General features: G+C 44.2%; 1 protein-coding gene, 1 long non-coding RNA gene and 1 pseudogene across 3 annotated transcripts in view; 1 reads left to right on the plus strand and 2 right to left on the minus strand.

The window, feature by feature from the left end:
• The window catches only part of LOC116057059, an 18,871-nt gene extending 7,685 nt beyond the window's left edge, over positions 1-11,186 (minus strand). The window contains exons 1-2 of the long non-coding RNA XR_004106721.1: positions 11,175-11,186; positions 10,697-10,700 (exon numbers count right to left, since the gene is read on the minus strand). This is a non-coding gene — a long non-coding RNA (uncharacterized LOC116057059). The remainder of the gene's footprint in view (positions 1-10,696; positions 10,701-11,174) is intronic.
• LOC116057041 overlaps positions 1-20,000 on the minus strand; it is a 395,907-nt pseudogene that overhangs the window by 329,402 nt on the left and 46,505 nt on the right.
• eif2a (eukaryotic translation initiation factor 2A) overlaps positions 1-20,000 on the plus strand; it is a 25,161-nt gene that overhangs the window by 3,172 nt on the left and 1,989 nt on the right. For both annotated transcript variants that reach the window (XM_031309479.2, XM_036001628.1), the window contains exons 5-15: positions 4,235-4,334; positions 5,450-5,532; positions 6,601-6,674; positions 7,029-7,173; positions 10,374-10,490; positions 11,020-11,176; positions 11,832-11,916; positions 12,918-13,250; positions 13,668-13,781; positions 13,939-14,052; positions 17,715-17,780. In XM_031309479.2, coding sequence (XP_031165339.1) covers positions 4,235-4,334; positions 5,450-5,532; positions 6,601-6,674; positions 7,029-7,173; positions 10,374-10,490; positions 11,020-11,176; positions 11,832-11,916; positions 12,918-13,250; positions 13,668-13,781; positions 13,939-14,052; positions 17,715-17,780 — 1,388 coding nt within the window. The remainder of the gene's footprint in view (positions 1-4,234; positions 4,335-5,449; positions 5,533-6,600; positions 6,675-7,028; positions 7,174-10,373; positions 10,491-11,019; positions 11,177-11,831; positions 11,917-12,917; positions 13,251-13,667; positions 13,782-13,938; positions 14,053-17,714; positions 17,781-20,000) is intronic.

A 20,000-nucleotide genomic window follows, 5' to 3' on the forward strand; every position in this document is an offset into this window, starting at 1 on the left:
TGATTCATATTTTCCCCTGAATCGTGCAGGCCTAGATCAGAGAAGGCTGTCGGTCTCAGTCTTTGGTTCAGAGTTAACCCAGAATAATGTTGGCTCACATATCCATGTTGAGCCGAACAGACTCCTCATTCTCTTAGCGTGGCGTCTCGTCAGAGGGAGCTCTGGTAGAGTCGGGTAGAGAGAGCAGCTGATGTTGATTCTCCACAGAATTATCACAGCTGCATTTCAGTAATTTAGTTGCAGTCTCTCTTCCACTTCGATGTCTTTCTCTATGACAGAAAAGTCTTGGAAGCGCTGACTGAGTTCTGTGATGAGAGATGTGATCACAGACGCGTATTTCCCATTTTCAGCAGAAAGCTGGACATTTGGAGAAGCAGATTTGGCTTCGGACAGCGCGTCATGTGCGCGTCAACTTGTGGCACGAGCTGGTCTTTGCCTTGTAGGCTGTTGGTCAAGATGATTAGTAAGATCAGGTCTGCTAACCACAGAGGGTCATGAAGAGGCCGGTCCTTCTCTTTCAAAAACTGGTCCATTTCTGATCTCAGGGAACAGAAACGCTGCAGCACATCAGAACGGTGGAGTACGTCCCCGTATTCAGCATCAACATCAGATAGAAGAGCTTGAACTGTCTGTGGTAGAGCCCTCGTTCTCGAGTTATGATGATAGTTGTTCATCACATGTCCGAGCTGGACTGTCTCGGCAGTAGGGCTGCTCCCTTTTAGTCGATTAGTCGACTAATCGGTCGTTTTGGTCTTAGTCAACTTAGATTTCTTTAGTCGATTAGTCATGTTTTATGCTTTTTTCATGCTGAATGACTTATTTCCAAGAACCGTACGAGCACATCTCTGGTAAACACAAGAAAGTGGTGCTTTTGCATGACTCTTTGCGGAGAAACTCAGATTTACAGATCTGTCGATTAAATCAACTAATCGATTAGTCGATACAATTGAATGAGTGTTAGTCGACTAAGAATTTCTTCAATTGAGTACAGCCCTACTCGGCAGACAGAGGGCTTCTTGGTGGATTACCAGATCATTTAACCGCCGTGCCTCCACTCTCTTGCACCGTGGAGCACACCATAGAGGCCGTTCCTCTGGCTCGCCTGTCATTGGTGGAGCCCCGTCTGTTGTAACTCCACCCTGTCTGTCCCATTTAAGTCTAGAGGTGTGAATCTTCACTGATCTCCTGATTACGATTATCATGTCAGCGATTCGATATCTCGATGCGTCAAATACATTTTTCTATTAAAGCCATATAGCACTGGTTCTCAAACTTTTTTGAATATTGTACCCCCTTTGAATTGCTTTTTTAAGCCAAGGACCCCCTGAGCAGCGCAGAACATTTTTGGTGGAAAAAAACGTCTCTATAAGAGGAAGAATCCAGCGCCGGCAGAGATAGATTCACTACAACAACCTTATTAAAAAAAACATTTAAATGCTACATTTCAAATGTTTAGAATCCATCATTTAATTCATTCATTATTATAGTATAATTATTTGAGGAATTATGCATGACATATTTGTAAATTAGCATTTCTGCATAAAATTCAAGTACCCCCTGCAGTACTCCAAAGTACCCCTAGGGGGTACCCCCATTTGAGAACCACTGTCATATAGGATATTTAATTCATAGCTTTTCAAGCTTCAACAACCAACCATTCTGAAGAGCTCTAATACTAAATAAACTGGATATTAAAACTACAGCACTGAGCACACACCTACATTAAAATATAAACAGAAATAATCGATTATGTCCCGGCAGATTATCGATGCAGCATCGTCCACGTCTGGATGCATCCATTATTAGATTAATTTCATCTCCTCTAGTTAAGTCCCATCTTGTCAGTTGCAGTTGACCCAGCTTCAGAAATGTCCTTACCTGTTGTTGTGCCCTTTGTAAGTTTATTTGATTGCACATTAATCAACATTTCTGTAAATGCGCCAGTGTTAGCCAGTCAACTGTAGTCCTAATTACCCAGCATGCATGTCTTTATGGTAGGAAGAAACCGGAGCAAACCCACGCAAACATGCAAACATGCAAACTCCACACAGAAAGGCCCGGAACCACCTGGATTCGAACCCAGAACCTTCTTGCTGGGAGGCAGAAGTGCTAACCACTGAGCCAGGCGTCTGCTGCATCTCTGCTCTCATCACATCCAATCACTTTCTCTGACGCGTGATGCTTTAGGTCAGCTGACACGTCTTCGATTCGCCGCACAGCTGTGATTCTGGACAGGCTCACGTTGTTGAATTCCTGACTTTTCTCCGGGAACATTGTCCCTGTGACTTTAGTGAGGCTGCTTTATGAAGTCACCACTGAGGAAGGGTTCCCGTGTTGGGCGGTGAGTTGATCTAGCTAGCAGGCTAGCTGCCATTTATTTTATTTATGTATTTGATAGGGACAATGCTCATTGATCAACAGACAAATTACTCTCTGTAAACAAGCCAGAGTTAGCCACAAGTGCTAGTTTCCATCTGTTGTTCCTAGCCAGGTCTAACATGCACCCTAAAATACAAAAGTCAGTACAAATACACTATAAACTTAAGAAATACAGTAGCAATGTGATAAATACAGCAGGAATTTTAAACGATGATCGGCCGTCTGACCGTCTGGTGAGGTCGGTGACTCGAGTCTGGTCGGTGTGTTCGTGCCGTCGTCCGTTGGAGGAGCTGTCGGCCTTCATTTGGGCCGACCTGACATGTTCAGTCAGAGACAGGACAGACAGAGACAGGACAGTCAGAGACAGGACAGACAGAGACAGGACAGACAGAGACAGGGCAGACAGAGACAGGACAGACAGAGACAGGACAGACAGAGACAGGGCAGACAGAGACAGGGCAGACAGAGACAGGGCAGACAGAGACAGGACAGACAGAGACAGGGCAGACAGAGACAGGGCAGACAGAGACAGGACAGACAGAGACAGGGCAGTCAGAGACAGGACAGTCAGAGACAGGGCAGTCAGAGACAGGGCAGACAGAGACAGGACAGTCGGGACTCACCCGGAAATGGCGAGCAGGATGAGCGTGACTAGAGTCTCTCAAAATCTGAGTAAAATCTGTTAAACTGACCTTTGTTGATCTGAAATGAAGACAGATTCAGCAACTGCACGGCCTATTTCTCTCTTCAAATGTTTTCAGAAACACGTTTCGGTGAACTATTTTAGTCCAATATGAGATCGTATTCTGACGGCCGTCTGGTCGGTGTGTGACGGCCGTCTGGTCGGTGTGTGACGGCCGTCTGGTGGTCTGGTCGGTGTGTGACGGCCGTCTGGTCGTCTGGTCGGTGTGTGACGGCCGTCTGGTCGTCTGGTCGGTGTGTGACGGCCGTCTGGTCGGTGTGTGACGGCCGTCTGGTCGGTGTGTGACGGCCGTCTGGTGGTCTGGTCGGTGTGTGACGGCCGTCTGGTCGTCTGGTCGGTGTGTGACGGCCGTCTGGTCGTCTGGTCGGTGTGTGACGGCCGTCTGGTCGGTGTGTGACGGCCGTCTGGTCGGTGTGTGACGGCCGTCTGGTGGTCTGGTCGGTGTGTGACGGCCGTCTGGTCGTCTGGTCGGTGTGTGACGGCCGTCTGGTCGTCTGGTCGGTGTGTGACGGCCGTCTGGTCGGTGTGTGACGGCCGTCTGGTCGGTGTGTGACGGCCGTCTGGTGGTCTGGTCGGTGTGTGACGGCCGTCTGGTCGTCTGGTCGGTGTGTGACGGCCGTCTGGTCGTCTGGTCGGTGCGTGACGGCCGTCTGGTCGGTGCGTGACGGCCGTCTGGTCGGTGTGTGACCGTCTTTGCCTGCTCTTGTTCTGTGGAGAGGTGGCCTTGTTCCAGACAGTAGCTCCCTCTAGTGTTAAAACTAAGAAGTACAATACAGTCGAGCACGAATTTCATGTGTGGGCCATATTCCATTATATTTTTTAGAATTTGCTACGGGCCAATTACGGGCCGCAGTTGGCCCGTGGGCCGTAGTTTGGACACTCCTGCCTTACACAAACATCAGTGGGATCAGAACTACCTAAAATGACAGAAGCCATCTTTGGGAAACATTACGTTGTTCTTTGATATTTTAGTTTTGGTCCATGTCCCATCTGCTAACATGGAGGGGGCGGGGCTTATTATGACCTCTACTGCAGCCAGCCAATCAACACGTGTGTCTGTGTGTGTGTGTGTGTGTGTGTGTGTGTGTGTGTGTGTGTCTGTCTCTCTGTGTGTGTGTGTGTGTGTGTGTGTGTGTGTGTGTGTGTGTGTAGAGGCTCAGGACAGCGCTCAGGGTGAAGCTAACCTCCAGCTGTGGGACTTAGAGAGCGGTCAGCTGATCAAAGCTCTTTATCAGAAGAAGATGGAGTCATGGTGAGACACACACACACACACACACACACACACACACACACACACACACACACACACACACAGACTCCAGACAGCCAGAGCAGCGCTGCTCAGAGCTCAACGTCAGTAAAGTTAGAGAGACATTCACAGATTATAACTTCAGGGATCAGTTACTCTACAGCCAAATGTTATTAAATCACCAACAACGCATCTTTCCTACCGTAGTGAGGTAACCAACGAGCTACACACTCATCTTCATCACAACAGGCCGTCCTCCAACCTGGAGACATAACACCGGTCTCTACGAGTGCTTAGGGACCGTCTACACACTACACCACCTTAGGGACCGTCTACACACTACAACAGCAACACAAAATATGTATTAATGTAATGATTAAATAAGGTAGTGTCTCCAAACTTACCTGAATTATAACTTGTCTCCTGCTGGTTATACTACAGCAAGTACTTTACAAAAAATAAGCATTTTCATAATTTTGGGGAATAGTTTTTGCCAAAAACATTTAATATTTTAATAATTAAATAGAGTCATGTCTCTAAACTTACCTCACACATAATTAGTCTTCTGCTGGTTCAAAAATAGGCATATGCATCATTTTGGGGAATATTTTTTGCCATACTTTTTTTTCTTTTTAAATATATGTCATAATTACAAAGAGGCATGTCTCCAAAACTACTCCACACATAGACCCCCCCCCTGTCTGGTTGGCTGAATTTCTCTTCAAAGAGCACCAGATTGATGCATTTAAACGTTAAAATAGACATGTTCTTATAGGGGAGCATGCCCATGGACCCCCCTAGAGGGGCCCCAGTGCAGCTCTAGGTCTAGTGACCCCCCTGGAGGGGCCCCAGTGCAGCTCTAGGTCTAGTGACCCCCCTGGAGGGGCTTGAGCCCCCGTATTAAGTTTACAAAGATAAAAACATTGTTTTTGTTTTGGAGGTATTTAAGCTTCTGAGCTGAAAATGTCCCCGGATTTTGTCTCAGAAATCTGGTCATCTTAACACACACACACGCACACACACACACACACACACACACACACACACACACACACACACACACACACACACACACACACACACACACACAGTGAGCTCTGTGCTGTGATTGGCTGCAGGTGTCCCAGCTGGTCTGAAGATGAGAAGATCGCTGTGCGGAGCGTCAACAACGAGCTGCACTTCTACGAGAACAACGACTTCCGTAAGACAGAGCCCTGTTCTCTCAGGTTATAGACAGAGCCATGTTCTCTCAGGTTATAGACAGAGCCATGTTCTCTCAGGTTATAGACAGAGCCATGTTCTCAGGTTATAGACAGAGCCCTGTTCTCTCAGGTTATAGACAGAGCCATGTTCTCAGGTTATAGACAGAACCATGTTCTCTCAGGTTATAGACAGAGCCATGTTCTCTCAGGTTATAGACAGAGCCTTGTTCTCTCAGGTTATAGACAGAGCCATGTTCTCTCAGGTTATAGACAGAGCCTTGTTCTCTCAGGTTATAGACAGAGCCTTGTTCTCTCAGGTTATAGACAGAGCCATGTTCTCTCAGGTTATAGACAGAGCCTTGTTCTCTCAGGTTATAGACAGAGCCTTGTTCTCTCAGGTTATAGACAGAGCCTTGTTCTCTCAGGTTATAGACAGAGCCATGTTCTCTCAGGTTATAGACAGAGACATGTTCTCTCAGGTTATAGACAGAGCCATGTTCTCTCAGGTTATAGACAGAGACATGTTCTCTCAGGTTATAGACAGAGCCATGTTCTCTCAGGTTATAGACAGAGACATGTTCTCTCAGGTTATAGACAGAGCCTTGTTCTCTCAGGTTATAGACAGAGCCTTGTTCTCTCAGGTTATAGACAGAGCCTTGTTCTCTCAGGTTATAGACAGAGCCTTGTTCTCTCAGGTTATAGACAGAGCCATGTTCTCTCAGGTTATAGACAGAGACATGTTCTCTCAGGTTATAGACAGAGCCTTGTTTTCTCAGGTTATAGACAGAGCCATGTTCTCAGGTTATAGACAGAGCCATGTTCTCTCAGGTTATAGACAGAGCCTTGTTCTCTCAGGTTATAGACAGAGCCATGTTCTCAGGTTATAGCCAGAGCCATGTTCTCAGGTTATAGACAGAGCCATGTTCTCTCAGGTTATAGCCAGAGCCATGTTCTCTCAGGTTATAGACAGAGCCATGTTCTCAGGTTATAGACAGAGCCATGTTCTCTCAGGTTATAGACAGAGCCATGTTCTCAGGTTATAGACAGAGCCATTCTGTGTGTTTCAGAAACCATCGCCAACAAGCTCCACATGCAGAAGGTGTCGGACTTCGTGTTGTCTCCTGGAGGACAGCCCAGCAAGGTGAGACAGGCAGACAGACAGACAGACATAAAGACAGACAGACAGACAGACATAAAGACAGACAGACAGACAGACACATACTATAACATGCCAACATGGATCTTAAGTTGATATTATTTGCTGTAGTTTTCCATTCATTGAGTTCTGGAACCTGGTCTACGTTGACCGTAGCGCCCCCTAGTGGCCGATCTTCACCAGATCTGGTACCGAGCCTCGCCGGGGCGGGGCCAACATGGAGACCAAGTTCTGCGTTGATAGCGTTTGATTGAATCCTGTTTCTGCTACACCCTACCCCCCTGTGTGTGTCCCCCGTGTCTCCCCTGTGTCCCCTGTGTGTCCCCTGTGTCCCGTCAGGTGTGCGTCTACGTCCCTGGCAGTAAAGGAGCGCCATCGTTTGTGCGTCTGTACCAGTACCCGGTGCTGGGCGGCCCCACCGCCGCGCTCGCCAACAAGAGCTTCTTCAAGGCCGACAGAGTCAGCATGGTCTGGAACAGGAGAGGTAATAGAGCCTTTATTACAGGTGTTATAACTACTCTCAGAGAGACACACACACGCACACACACACACAGGGACACACACACGCACACACACACACAGGGACACACACACACACACACACACACAGGGACACACACACACACACACACACACAGGGACACACACACACAGGGACACACACATACACACACAGGGACACACACACACACACACACAGGGACACACACACACACAGGGACACACACACACACACACACACAGGGACACGCACACACACACACACACACAGGGACACGCACACACACACACACACACACACACACACACACACACACACACACACAGGGACACACACTAGTGATTACTCGACGATCGATAATTGATTATTAAGAATTTCGTCGATCACGTTAATTTGTCATCGACTAATGCCGGTTGCGTTGCGTCGTGTGAGTCTTGAAGCAATGAACTGAATTTCATAGTGTGGCAGCAATTAAACGCTTTACCACTCGGGGGCGACATTTGACTCCATACTCAGTTACCTGGCTGCGAGTTGATGTTTGGATTTCAAAAGTAATCATGAAGAGGACACGGCTAAGTGAGGCGTGGGACCATTTTGATTCAAAAATCGACTTAGGTCACTGCAAACACTGAGATGCCGTGAATAAGTACAACACGGCCACGACTCAAATGATGTAGCCTACCACTAAACAAAGTTAATAATGTCGGTGGCGGCCGCGGTGCATCCTGCTCTCAGTCTCAACCTAGCATAAACTCGCCGTTAGCATTAGCATGGAGGAGCTGCGATGCACAACGAGCAGAGAAAGTTACCCAAGGGACCTGCAAGTTCATTGGCACGGATATTAGAGCCAGCATATCACATTCCGTTAGAGTTTAGATTCTCGGCCCAAGCCCGAGCGGACCTCGGGTCGGGCTCGGGCCGTTATTTTCCGCCACATCCTCGGGCCGGGCCGGACCGCGCCTGGGCCAGACCCTTGATCAAGCAATTTTTTTTTATTTTTTTTTATCCATTACCTTATTATCCTATTTGGGTGGGGAGATAGCTATGCCATAATCAGAAATATAATAAATATATATATATATATAGGCTATATATATATATATATATATAGCCTATATAAAAGTAACAAATGTGTACAAAAGTTACGCTGCAGTTACAAAATGCAGCACTTCATGTGCGGAGTCTCCTCCTCTCACACGCATCACACCGGGAGCTTGAAGATGTAAAGAAAAAAAGAAAAACAGGAGAATTAACTTTGAGCAAGTGTGGAGGAAAGTCGGAGGTATGGAAGCAGTTTAAACAAGTCGTGGGCAGTGACAACAATATGTTGTTCATCATTGTTTCTTTTTTTTTTTTACGTTTCTTCATCCGTTCCATTCTGAATAAACTAACAGCAGTTTACAGCTTCGTCCTTGTTGGATTATTCTAAACAGATTTCTGCAGTTCAAACAACTCTGAATTGTAGTTGAGAACGTCAGTTATAACGGCCCACGTATTAAAAAATTGTCGGGTTTAAATCGGCTCGGGCTCATAATTACAGTTAATGTGTCGGGCCGGGCCGGGCTCGGACACAACGTGCTCGGGCTCGGGCAGGTTCGGGTTTGATCTTTTGGGCCGATCTAAGCTCTACATTCCGTCACAACATACCATCACCAGACTGGTAGAAACTCACTACGAAGAACGGAATAAGGTTCCCCGGGTTGGCCAAGTTAGCGCGGAGGTACCTGTGCATCCCGGCAACGCGGCCGTTTTCGGCAGCTGGACTGACGGTCACCAGGTAGCGGTCGCGTCTGACCCCAGATCATGTCAACATGCTTATCTTTCACAACAAAAATCAGTAGACTGATCTGAGTTAGCCTACTGGTTATTTTGTTATTAGGCTTTGTCCGTGCCTTGGATAGTTTTGAGTCACATTTTGACAAAACCGGTCAGATCTAGTATTAATATGTTTTTGTTATGTTATTATTTAACATGATTCTTTTTATTTATTATTTTGGAACAAATTATTTTGTTTGAGAACGCCGGCACGCAGCTGCAGGTTCTGCTGCTTCCGAGCGCCGCACCGCAGCTCATACATCTATAATCTATAATCTATAATCTATAACCACCAGTTTAACTGCCACAAGTTGTTCTTCTTGTAATTAAGATCCCATCGAGGAAAAACACGCTGTATTTTTGTATTTTCATTGCATTTTTAACTTATAAAAGGTTAAATAAATAATTAATTTTAATATCAAAATATTAATGATTAATCGATCGTCGATCGTTAATTCTCCCGACGATCGACTAAGAAAATTTAATCGAATGCCCATCCCTAACACACACACACACACACACACACACACACACACACACACACACAGATACACACACACACACACACACACACAGGGACACAGATACACACACACACACACACACACAGGGACACACACAGTCAGCGTGGAACCAGAGATCGGGGCCTTGGTCCCTCCTGTAACCGGAGCGTTCCCGTCCTGTGCTGGTTTATAATGTTTAGATCTAACTACATGTTGTCCTGTGTTATAATGATGTTATAATGATGTTATAATGATGTTATAATAGTGTTATAATAAGGTTATAATAATGTTATATTAAGGTTATAATAAGGTTATAATGATGTTATAATGTTATAATAAGGTTATAATGATGTTATAATAAGGTTATAATGATGTTATAATGTTATAATAAGGTTATAATAATGTTATAATGTGTAGTGTGTCCTGTATTATATTAAGGTTATAATGATGTTATAATAATGTTATAATAATGTTATAAGGTTATAATAATGTTATAATAAGGTTATAATAATGTTATAATAATGTTATATTAAGGTTATAATAAGGTTATAATGATGTTATAATGATGTTATAATAAGGTTATAATAATGTTATAATGTTTAGTGTGATCTGTGTTATAATAAGGTTATAATGAGGTTATAATGAGGTTATAATGAGGTTATAATGAGGTTATAATAAGGTTATAATGATGTTATAATGAGGTTATAATGTGTAGTGTGTCCTGTGTTATATTAAGGTTATAATGATGTTATAATGAGGTTATAATGTTTAGTGTGATCTGTGTTATAATAAGGTTATAATGAGGTTATAATGATGTTATAATAGGTTATAATGTGTAGTGTGTCCTTTGTTTGTTGCTCTCAGCGTCTGCTGTTCTGGTGACGGCGAGCACGGAGGTGGATAAAACCGGCGCCTCTTATTACGGCGAGCAGACGCTTCATTACCTCGCCGTCAACGGAGAGACGGCACTGGTCCAACTACGTGAGTCACTATCTTTGTGGGGACCAGTCATTGACATAATGCATTCCCTAGCCCCTTACCCTAACCTTAACCATCACCACTAAATGCCTAACCTTAACCCTTACCCTCACCCTAACCATAACCTAATTCTAACCCTAATCCTAAAACCAAGTCTTAACCCTCAAACAGAACTTTAACCTCGTGGGGTCCAGCATTTTGGGCCCCACAAGGCTGTCAGCACCCCACAAGTATACTGGACTCCCCGTTTTTTTTGGATCCAACGAATATAGTAAAACAAGCACACACACACACACACACACACACACACAGACTGCGTGAGTGTCTATATTATATACATCATTAATTGTAGAATACGGAGGAGTTTTTATCTTCATGTGGTGTGCGTAACGTTGTGTGTATAATGTTGTGTGTGTAACGTGGTGTGTGTGTGTAACGTGGTGTGTGTGTGTAACGTGGTGTGTGTAATGGTGTGTAACGTGGTGTGTGTAATGGTGTGTAACGTGGTGTGTGTGTCCGGCCTGTGTTCCAGAGAAGAAGGGGCCGATCTATGACGTGGTCTGGAGTCCCGGCTCCACTGAGTTCTGCGTGGTCTACGGCTTCATGCCGGCTAAAGTCACCGTCTACAACCTCAAGTGTGATCCAGTCTTTGACTTCGGAACTGGACCCAGAAACGCTGCTTACTACAGGTCAGACACACACACACACACACACACACACACACACACACACACACACACACACACACACACACACACACACACAGAGACACACAGACACACAAAGACACACACACACACACACACAGACACACACACACACACACACACAGAGACACACACACACACACACACACACACACACACACACACACACACACACACACACACACACAGAGACACACACACACACACACACACACACACACACACACACACACACACACAGAGACACACAGACACACACACACACACACACACACAGAGACACACAGACACACAAAGACACACACACACACAGAGACACACACACACACACACACACACACACAGAGACACACACACACACACACACACACACAGAGACACACACACACACACACACACACACACACACAGACACACACACACACACACAGACACACACACACACACACACACACACACACACACACACACACACACACACAGAGACACACACACACACACACACACACACAACACACACACACACACACACACACAGACACACACAACACACACACACACCCCCTTCCTGTTGAAGCCTGTTTCTCTGAGCCAATCAGCAGCCTCCTCCAGGTCCTGACTGTCCTCCATGTTCCAGCCCCCAGGGTAACATCCTGGTCCTGGCTGGTTTCGGGAACCTGCGTGGACAGATGGAGGTCTGGGACGTCAAGAAGTACAAACAGGTAACGCTCTCCACTTTACTAAACAACAATATAAACAACAACAACAACAACAGCACTGTGCTAAAGTCTTAGGCAGGGGTGAAAACATGCTGTAAACTAAGAATGCTTTCAAAAATATAAATAATGATTGTTTATTTTTAACAATTTACAAAATGCAAAGTGAGCGACCAAAAAAAACCATCTAAATCCCATCAATATTTGGTGTTACTGCCCTTCAAACCAGCATCAATTCTTCTAGGTACACTGGCAAAAAGTCAGGGAACGTTGAGGATCGTAGACTCAGTGGTCGGCCAAGGAAACTTAGAGCAGCAGATGAAAAACACATCAAGCTTATTTCCCTTCAAATGGGAAGATGTCCAGCAGGGCCATCAGCTCAGAACTGGTAGAAACCAGTGGGACCAGGTACACCCATCTACTGTCTGGAGAAGTCTGGCCAGAAGTGGTCTTCATGGAAGAGTTGCAGCCAAAAAGCCAGACCTCCGACATAGAAACAAGGCCAGGCGACTCAACTATGCACGAAAACATAGGAACTAGGGTGCAGAAAAATAGCAGCAGGTGCTCTGGACTGATGAAATATTTGGCTGTGGCAGAAGGCCGGTTGTTCGCCGAAGGGCTGGAGACAATAATGAGTGTCTGCAAGCAACAGTGAAGCATGGTGGAGGCTCCTGGCAAGTTTGGGGCTACATTTCTGCAAATGGAGTTGGAGATCTGGTCAGTATTAATGGTGTCCTCAATGCTGAAATACAGGCAGATACTTATCCATCAAACAGTACCATCAGGGAGGCGTATGATTGGCCCCAAATCTATTCTGTAGCAGGACAACGAGCCCAAACATAAAGCCAAGGTCATTAAGAACTATTAAGAAGTCCTGGAAGTGATGGCCTGGCCCCCCCAGAGCCCTGGTCTCAGCATCATGGAGTCTGCTGAACAGCTGCCTTAGCGTTCTGCAGAGTTTAGTCTAGTTGTTCTGGTATTTACGTTAATGTCTCTGTCCTCTGCAGGTGTCCAAACCACAGGCGCCGGACGCCACGCATTTCTCCTGGTGTCCGGATGGCGAGCACGTTGTCACGGCGACGTGTTCCCCGCGGCTGCGCGTCAGTAACGGCTACAAGATCTGGCACTACACGGGCTCGGTGCTGCACCGCGTGGAGACGGCGGCCGGCGCTGAGCTGTGGGAGGTCCGCTGGCAGCCGTTCCCCGCGGGAAGCTTCCCCGAGCGGCCAGTCAAGTACCAGGCGGCGCCCAGCGAGCTCGGCACCACACAGGCCGCGCCCACACAGGCCTACCGACCCCCCGCACTCAGACACCTGCCGGCCACGGCCAGCGCCAAACTGGTGAGGAAACACACACAAGAGTTCATTTTAGTTTAACATGAAACAGCCCCGAAATCACCATTACCAAACCCACCAGACTCCATGTAAATAATCAGGACTTTTAACGTGTATAGAGCCAGCATATCTCCACATGTAAATGGGTGAATTAAGGGTTAATTTCAACCAAACCAGAGTGGTGATTGTTGGAACAGTGGAAAGATGAACCAAGACGGCTTTTGATAGTTTGATTTAGTTTCTGTCCACTTTGAATGAAGTGTGTTTTACCATGATAAAAGTCCTGATTATTTACATGGAGTCTGGTAGAGTTTAGATAGACCCTGTGAGGTCAGGTGACGTGATCAGCTTGGTTCCTACCATTGATTGTCTGTGTGTGTGTGTGTGTGTGTGTGTGTGTGTGTGTGTGTGTGTGTGTGTCAGCATGAGGAGGAGCTTCCCCAGAACCAGCGTCCGGCGGCCCCCGGAGAGAAAGGTCTCTCTAAATCCGCTCTGAAGAACCAGAAGAAACGAGAAGCCAAGAAAGCTGCGAAACAGGTGACTGCCATCGGCCAATCACACAGCTCCAAACCAGCAGCCAGTCACACAGCTCCAAACCAGCAGCCAGTCACACGGCTCCAAACCAGCAGCCAATCACACAGCTTTTACATTATAGTAAATATAATCAGTTGTAATAATAATAATAATTCTGCAGGAGGCGAAGCCTGAACCCGAAGCTCCGTCTGATCCCGCCCCCGTCAGCAACAACCAATCAGAGCCGAGCAGCGGCGATCCCGAGACCGACAAGAAGATCAAGAACCTAAAGAAGGTGAGTCATCTCTGTCATAATAGCATGGTGAAGCCCCGCCCCTTCCTGTGTCCACCGCGGGACTTTATCTCACCGGGCTTAAAGTATTCCGGCAAAATGTGTTTTAATATTTTCGAGTCGTTTGATTACACCTACAGATACATTTTTCAACTTTCTGCTAAGATATATGACAATCTTACACATGCAATTTATGCGGCGAAAGTGCGGCGTATTTGAATAAATGCGCATAAATATGCAGACGTTGGCTGATTATGCGTTGAATTATGTGATCGCTTAATCACGTTTTTCGGGAGGGACTGATATGGGATACAAGCCTATCAGAAGCAGAGCAGGGCGGGTCCTGGCTACAGCGTGTGATTGAGATCCATACGTCACGTTAGCACGCGCGTTAGAGCACGGAGCGCTAGTTCATCAAGCCTGGCGATGATGCAGGGGTCATACGTTTATGCATAATCAGCCAAAGTCTGCATATTTATGCGGGGGCCACATTTGTTCAAATCCGCCGCACTTTCGCTGCATAAATTGCCGATTTCCACGCAAAATAGGCATAGATATATATATATATATATATATATATCTTAGCAGAAAGTTGAAAAATGTTGCGTTTACTTCACACAAGAGCAGCCGTTTTCCCCTGTTGCCATGGGAACGTTATGAAGTGACGTAATCACGCGACGTGAACATCATCGAAAAGCTGCAAACCCCGCGATGAAGCCACGATGAAACCACAGTTTTAAAAAGTTCCCACAATTTCATCGCATAAATTGCAAAAATATTCCTCATATTCCATCACATTTTTTAAGAAAACGTGCCACATAATCAAGGATTTTAGCCCAAAACTATCACAAAAAACTCCACATTTTTCTGGAAGGACTGATTTACTGTAAACAAAAGAAAAATGTATGAATCTAGTCACACATGTGAATCTAGAGTCCATATAGTGTGCAGTAACTCCTACATCATTTCGTCCAGTGGTCACCTGGCAGCAGTTCCAGTGTGGCTGCTTTCTCCGTGGAGTACAGGCTGTGTGTGTGTGTGTGTGTGTGTGTGTGTGTGTGTGTGTGTGTGTGTGTGTGTGTGTGTGTGTGTGTGTGTGTGTGTGTGTGTGTGTGTGTGTGTGGGGCTGCTGGCCCCCTCGACAGCAATGTATGAGACGGGTCAGAACATGCCAACCATAAGGAGGTCTGCAGTTAGTTGCCACCCATTTCGCAAGATCTGTGGTAATTATTTTGGATTTGGTTTCAATAACAGGTTGGCAACTAGCACTCGTAGCACTCTCCCAAATACTGCTCAGCCTGAGCCTGCTAGCATCAACCTGAGACCTGTTAACTAGCTCGTAGCTGGTAGCATCACGTTAACTAGCTCGTAGCTGGTAGCATCACGTTAACTAGCTCGTAGCTGGTAGCATCACATTAAGTAGCTCGTAGCTGGTAGCATCACGTTAACTAGCTCGTAGCTGGTAGCATCACGTTAACTAGCTCGTAGCTGGTAGCATCACGTTAACTAGCTCGTAGCTGGTAGCATCACGTTAACTAGCTCGTAGCTGGTAGCATCAACCTGAGTCACGTTAACTAGCTCGTAGCTGGTAGCATCAACCTGAGTCACGTTAACTAGCTCGTAGCTAGTAGCATCAACCTGAGTCACGTTAACTAGCTCGTAGCTGGTAGCATCACGTTAACTAGCTCGTAGCTGGTAGCATCACGTTAACTAGCTCGTAGCTGGTAGCTCCAGCTTGACGTGCTTCGGTGATATTTTAATTCAGCTTTACACAACGTGCATGTGGCTTTGACTTGTCTACGAGCCGTCTGGGAGTTTCTGAAAATACAAATCTCCATTCAGAGTTATTGCTGCTGTGTTTCTCCATCACGCTGCAGCAGCAGCAGCAGGATGTGTTAGGAGGAAGTGGCAGCTTGATGAGAAGTAACGGTGCAAGTCAAAATATTAACGTACTTTATCAATTCTGCAGGAAACAAAGAAAAGGAATATCTACTAGAGATGCACCGATTCCAACTTTCTAGGCCGATTCTGATTTCTGATTTTCTTTGAGTTAGACCAGCTGATACCGATTTTAGCCGATTCTGATTTCATTTTTTCTAACCACTTTACAGCACACACATATTTATTTTCTATCTTTTCTTTAATAGAACATGTGTTGAACAGATAATGGATCACTATAAATAGAACTATATAAATTACTCCTGGTGTGGGACATTCACACACATCTAAAGAGCAATGTTAGAACCATTTCCTTCTTTTCACATCAATATCAACTAAAGAAATGTGATGTGTTTAGCAAACTAAACTTCTGTATGAAAACAGGTAATGGCAATAAAATAATATATAAATAACAAATAAATATAGCCTTCCAGTATAAAGATATTTTTCAAAACACACACACAGGCCTGTTTGAACGTCAACAGTAACGTTACCTGAAAACAGCGTGGTTCCTTTTTTAGCAAGTTTGCTTTATGTGTCATTGTGCGTAAATATGAACACTACCGTTACTGTCAACAGGCTTATCTGCTAACGTTAGTTACCGATGGTTACCTCGGAACAATCCAGCAAATAGACGGCACCCTATAGTGTCATTACCTGAAACAGATGATTTAACATCACCGCTCATTTTACACAGAGTTTAACAACTAAACGCTGAGGGAAGATTACTACGTTTTTCATGTTGGTTTTGAGCGCTATGCATCCCCACTAACCTAGAAATGCGCGATGTAAATCATGCGGCTCCTGAGTGAATTTGACCGGCATAAAATCACCATATGTCAGACTGACCGGCGACCTGCCGGTCAGTCTGACATATGGTGATTTTATGCCGATGACGTGAAAATCTGCCAATTCTGGTCATTAGCCAGTCAGTCGGTGCATCTTTAATGTTTATATTTAGAAAAGAAAAGTGTTTTGACATTTTCTCTTCAGCCTCAAACACTCGACGTAATCTCAGGACATTTTTCAAGAGTTAACTTCACTTTAATTTACTGAACTAATACGTAGTTGTTGTATGATAACATCTGAAATCAAAAACAGTGATTATGCAACTAAATATGACTCCAGTAATTTAAATTTGTTTGTAAGAGTGTTTGAAGAGAAAAATCTCAACCCTGATCTTTTTGGAGCAGATTAATATTCCTTTGCTTCCAGTAAAACGAATGCAGACCTGGTCAAATTCGTTAATAATTTTATATTGAGTCATTTTTCCATTACATCTGATATATGGAAATAAAAGCTATTAAAAGTATTTGTACTTTATTCACTTTTTAAAACGCACTGCTATTTATTTGAGCTGTATTTAGTTAATAATTCTGTCGTCTTGCTGTGATAACTTTTGTTTACTCATGTGAAAATGATGTCAAATCAAAGTAACATTTGGTTTTATGTTTGCAGGAGTACTTTCAACTTTTCAGGGATTTGTAAAAAATAAAAAATGCAACATGAAAAACCAATGGTGTAATTACTGCACGCGGAGATGGTTAGAGAGCTCCTCAGCTAATTTAGGAAGTCAATCTGTCCATCTCACTCTCAGTTTACCTGCTTTTTTATACATAATAAATATATATATGTATATGGCGGTCCACTGGAAGGGGCGGGACTTCAGCACTCTGTTCTGTGCTGTGATTGGTCAGCGTGTTAGTGACGTGTTTTGTGTCTTCCAGAAACTGAAAGCCATCGAGGAGCTGAAGGATCAGCAGGCGTCTGGAAAAGTCCTGCAGAAGAACCAGGTGACCTCCAAATACTGCTCATATATACACAAATATACTCAGATATACAGAAATATACACAAATAGTACTGCTCATATATACAGACATATACTCAGATATACAGAAATATACACATATATATTAGGGGTGTAACTAGGGATGCACCGAATGTTCGGCAACCGAAATTATTATAAGTAAAATAAGGCCGAATAAGTAAAAAGGCCGAATAAATTTTGCCGAACAATGACGTTTTTAATGACGCAATCAAATAGTAACCCGCGTAGAGTGAGAGGCGCGCTTTACGCTTTATTTTTATTTTATTTTACTAATTTATTTATTTTAAGTTATATTGTGCTTTGTTTGTATAATATCTGCTGGAATGTTCAAAAAATGTTCAGTGTTAAATAAATATTTTGAAATTGTATTTTTGTTATTTGATTTATTTATCTGAAAGCAACACAAAATAGTAACAAGCAAATTTTTACTATTTAATTATTGTAATGGTGAAAAAATTGGCAAAATTAATGGAAAAAATGCGAAACACCGCGTTCGGTATTCGGCCTTCGGCCTTCGGCCAAGCATTTCATTATTATTCGGCTTCGGCTTCGGCCAAGAATTTCATTTCGGTGCATCCCTAGGTGTAACGGTACGCAAAAATCCCGGTTGGGTACGTACCTCGGTTTTAAAGTCACGGTTCAGTTCATTTTCGGTACATTAAGGGAAAGAAATGCAAACATTAAACTGCAGGTTGTTTATTACTATAAACTTTTTAACAATTGGTTTACACTTTTTAAAACACTTTTTAATAAAATATAATAAATAAAATATATATAAAATAAAAAAAGAATAAGAAAAATACTGCTGCAAAGTTCTCCACTAAATAAAATACTCTCAGTCTCAAACCAATATCACATAATAAAATATAATGAAGAATATAAATAAATAAATAACTATGGATTACAGAGCAGCATTACCAATCCCAGCTTGTCAACAACCGAATATGGTCGTAGATCAGCTGCTATAAAAACACCAATTACTTTCGTTATTGCGTCGGCCCGATCGACCAGCAAAGGTCTGTTTAAATGCCAACGGGAGCTGCGTTTAAATTAAACGCAGCTCCCGTTATTAAATTACTCGCGTGATGCCTTTTCAAGTGCGTTAGCAACGTCGGCACACTGCTTTGGTCTTATCGACTAGTCTTTGGTCTTATCGACTAGTCTTTGGTCTTATCGACTACTTTGGTCTTATCGACTACTTTGGTCTTATCGACTAGTCTTTGGTCTTATCGACTACTTTGGTCTTATCGACTAGTCTTTGGTCTTATCGACTAGTCTTTGGTCTTACCGACTAGTCTTTGGTCTTATCGACTAGTCTTTGGTCTTACCGACTAGTCTTTGGTCTTACCGACTAGTCTTTGGTCTTATCGACTAGTCTTTGGTCTTATCGACTACTTTGGTCTTATCGACTACTTTGGTCTTATCGACTAGTCTTTGGTCTTATCGACTAGTCTTTGGTCTTATCGACTAGTCTTTGGTCTTATCGACTACTTTGGTCTTATCGACTAGTCTTTGGTCTTATCGACTAGTCTTTGGTCTTATCGACTACTTTGGTCTTATCGACTAGTCTTTGGTCTTATCGACTAGTCTTTGGTCTTATCGACTAGTCTTTGGTCTTATCGACTAGTCTTTGGTCTTATCGACTAGTCTTTGGTCTTATCGACTACTTTGGTCTTATCGACTAGTCTTTGGTCTTATCGACTAGTCTTTGGTCTTATCGACTACTTTGGTCTTATCGACTAGTCTTTGGTCTTACCGACTAGTCTTTGGTCTTACCGACTAGTCTTTGGTCTTACCGACTAGTCTTTGGTCTTATCGACTAGTCTTTGGTCTTATCGACTAGTCTTTGGTCTTATCGACTACTTTGGTCTTATCGACTAGTCTTTGGTCTTATCGACTAGTCTTTGGTCTTATCGACTACTTTGGTCTTATCGACTAGTCTTTGGTCTTATCGACTAGTCTTTGGTCTTATCGACTAGTCTTTCATCTTATCGACTACTTTGGTCTTACCGACTAGTCTTTGGTCTTATCGACTAGTCTTTGGTCTTATCGACTAGTCTTTGGTCTTATCGACTAGTCTTTGGTCTTATCGACTACTTTGGTCTTATCGACTACTTTGGTCTTACCGACTAGTCTTTGGTCTTACCGACTAGTCTTTGGTCTTATCGACTAGTCTTTGGTCTT

Source organism: Sander lucioperca, chromosome 5 (assembly GCF_008315115.2).
Source record: "Sander lucioperca isolate FBNREF2018 chromosome 5, SLUC_FBN_1.2, whole genome shotgun sequence".
NCBI lineage: Eukaryota > Metazoa > Chordata > Actinopteri > Perciformes > Percidae > Sander > Sander lucioperca.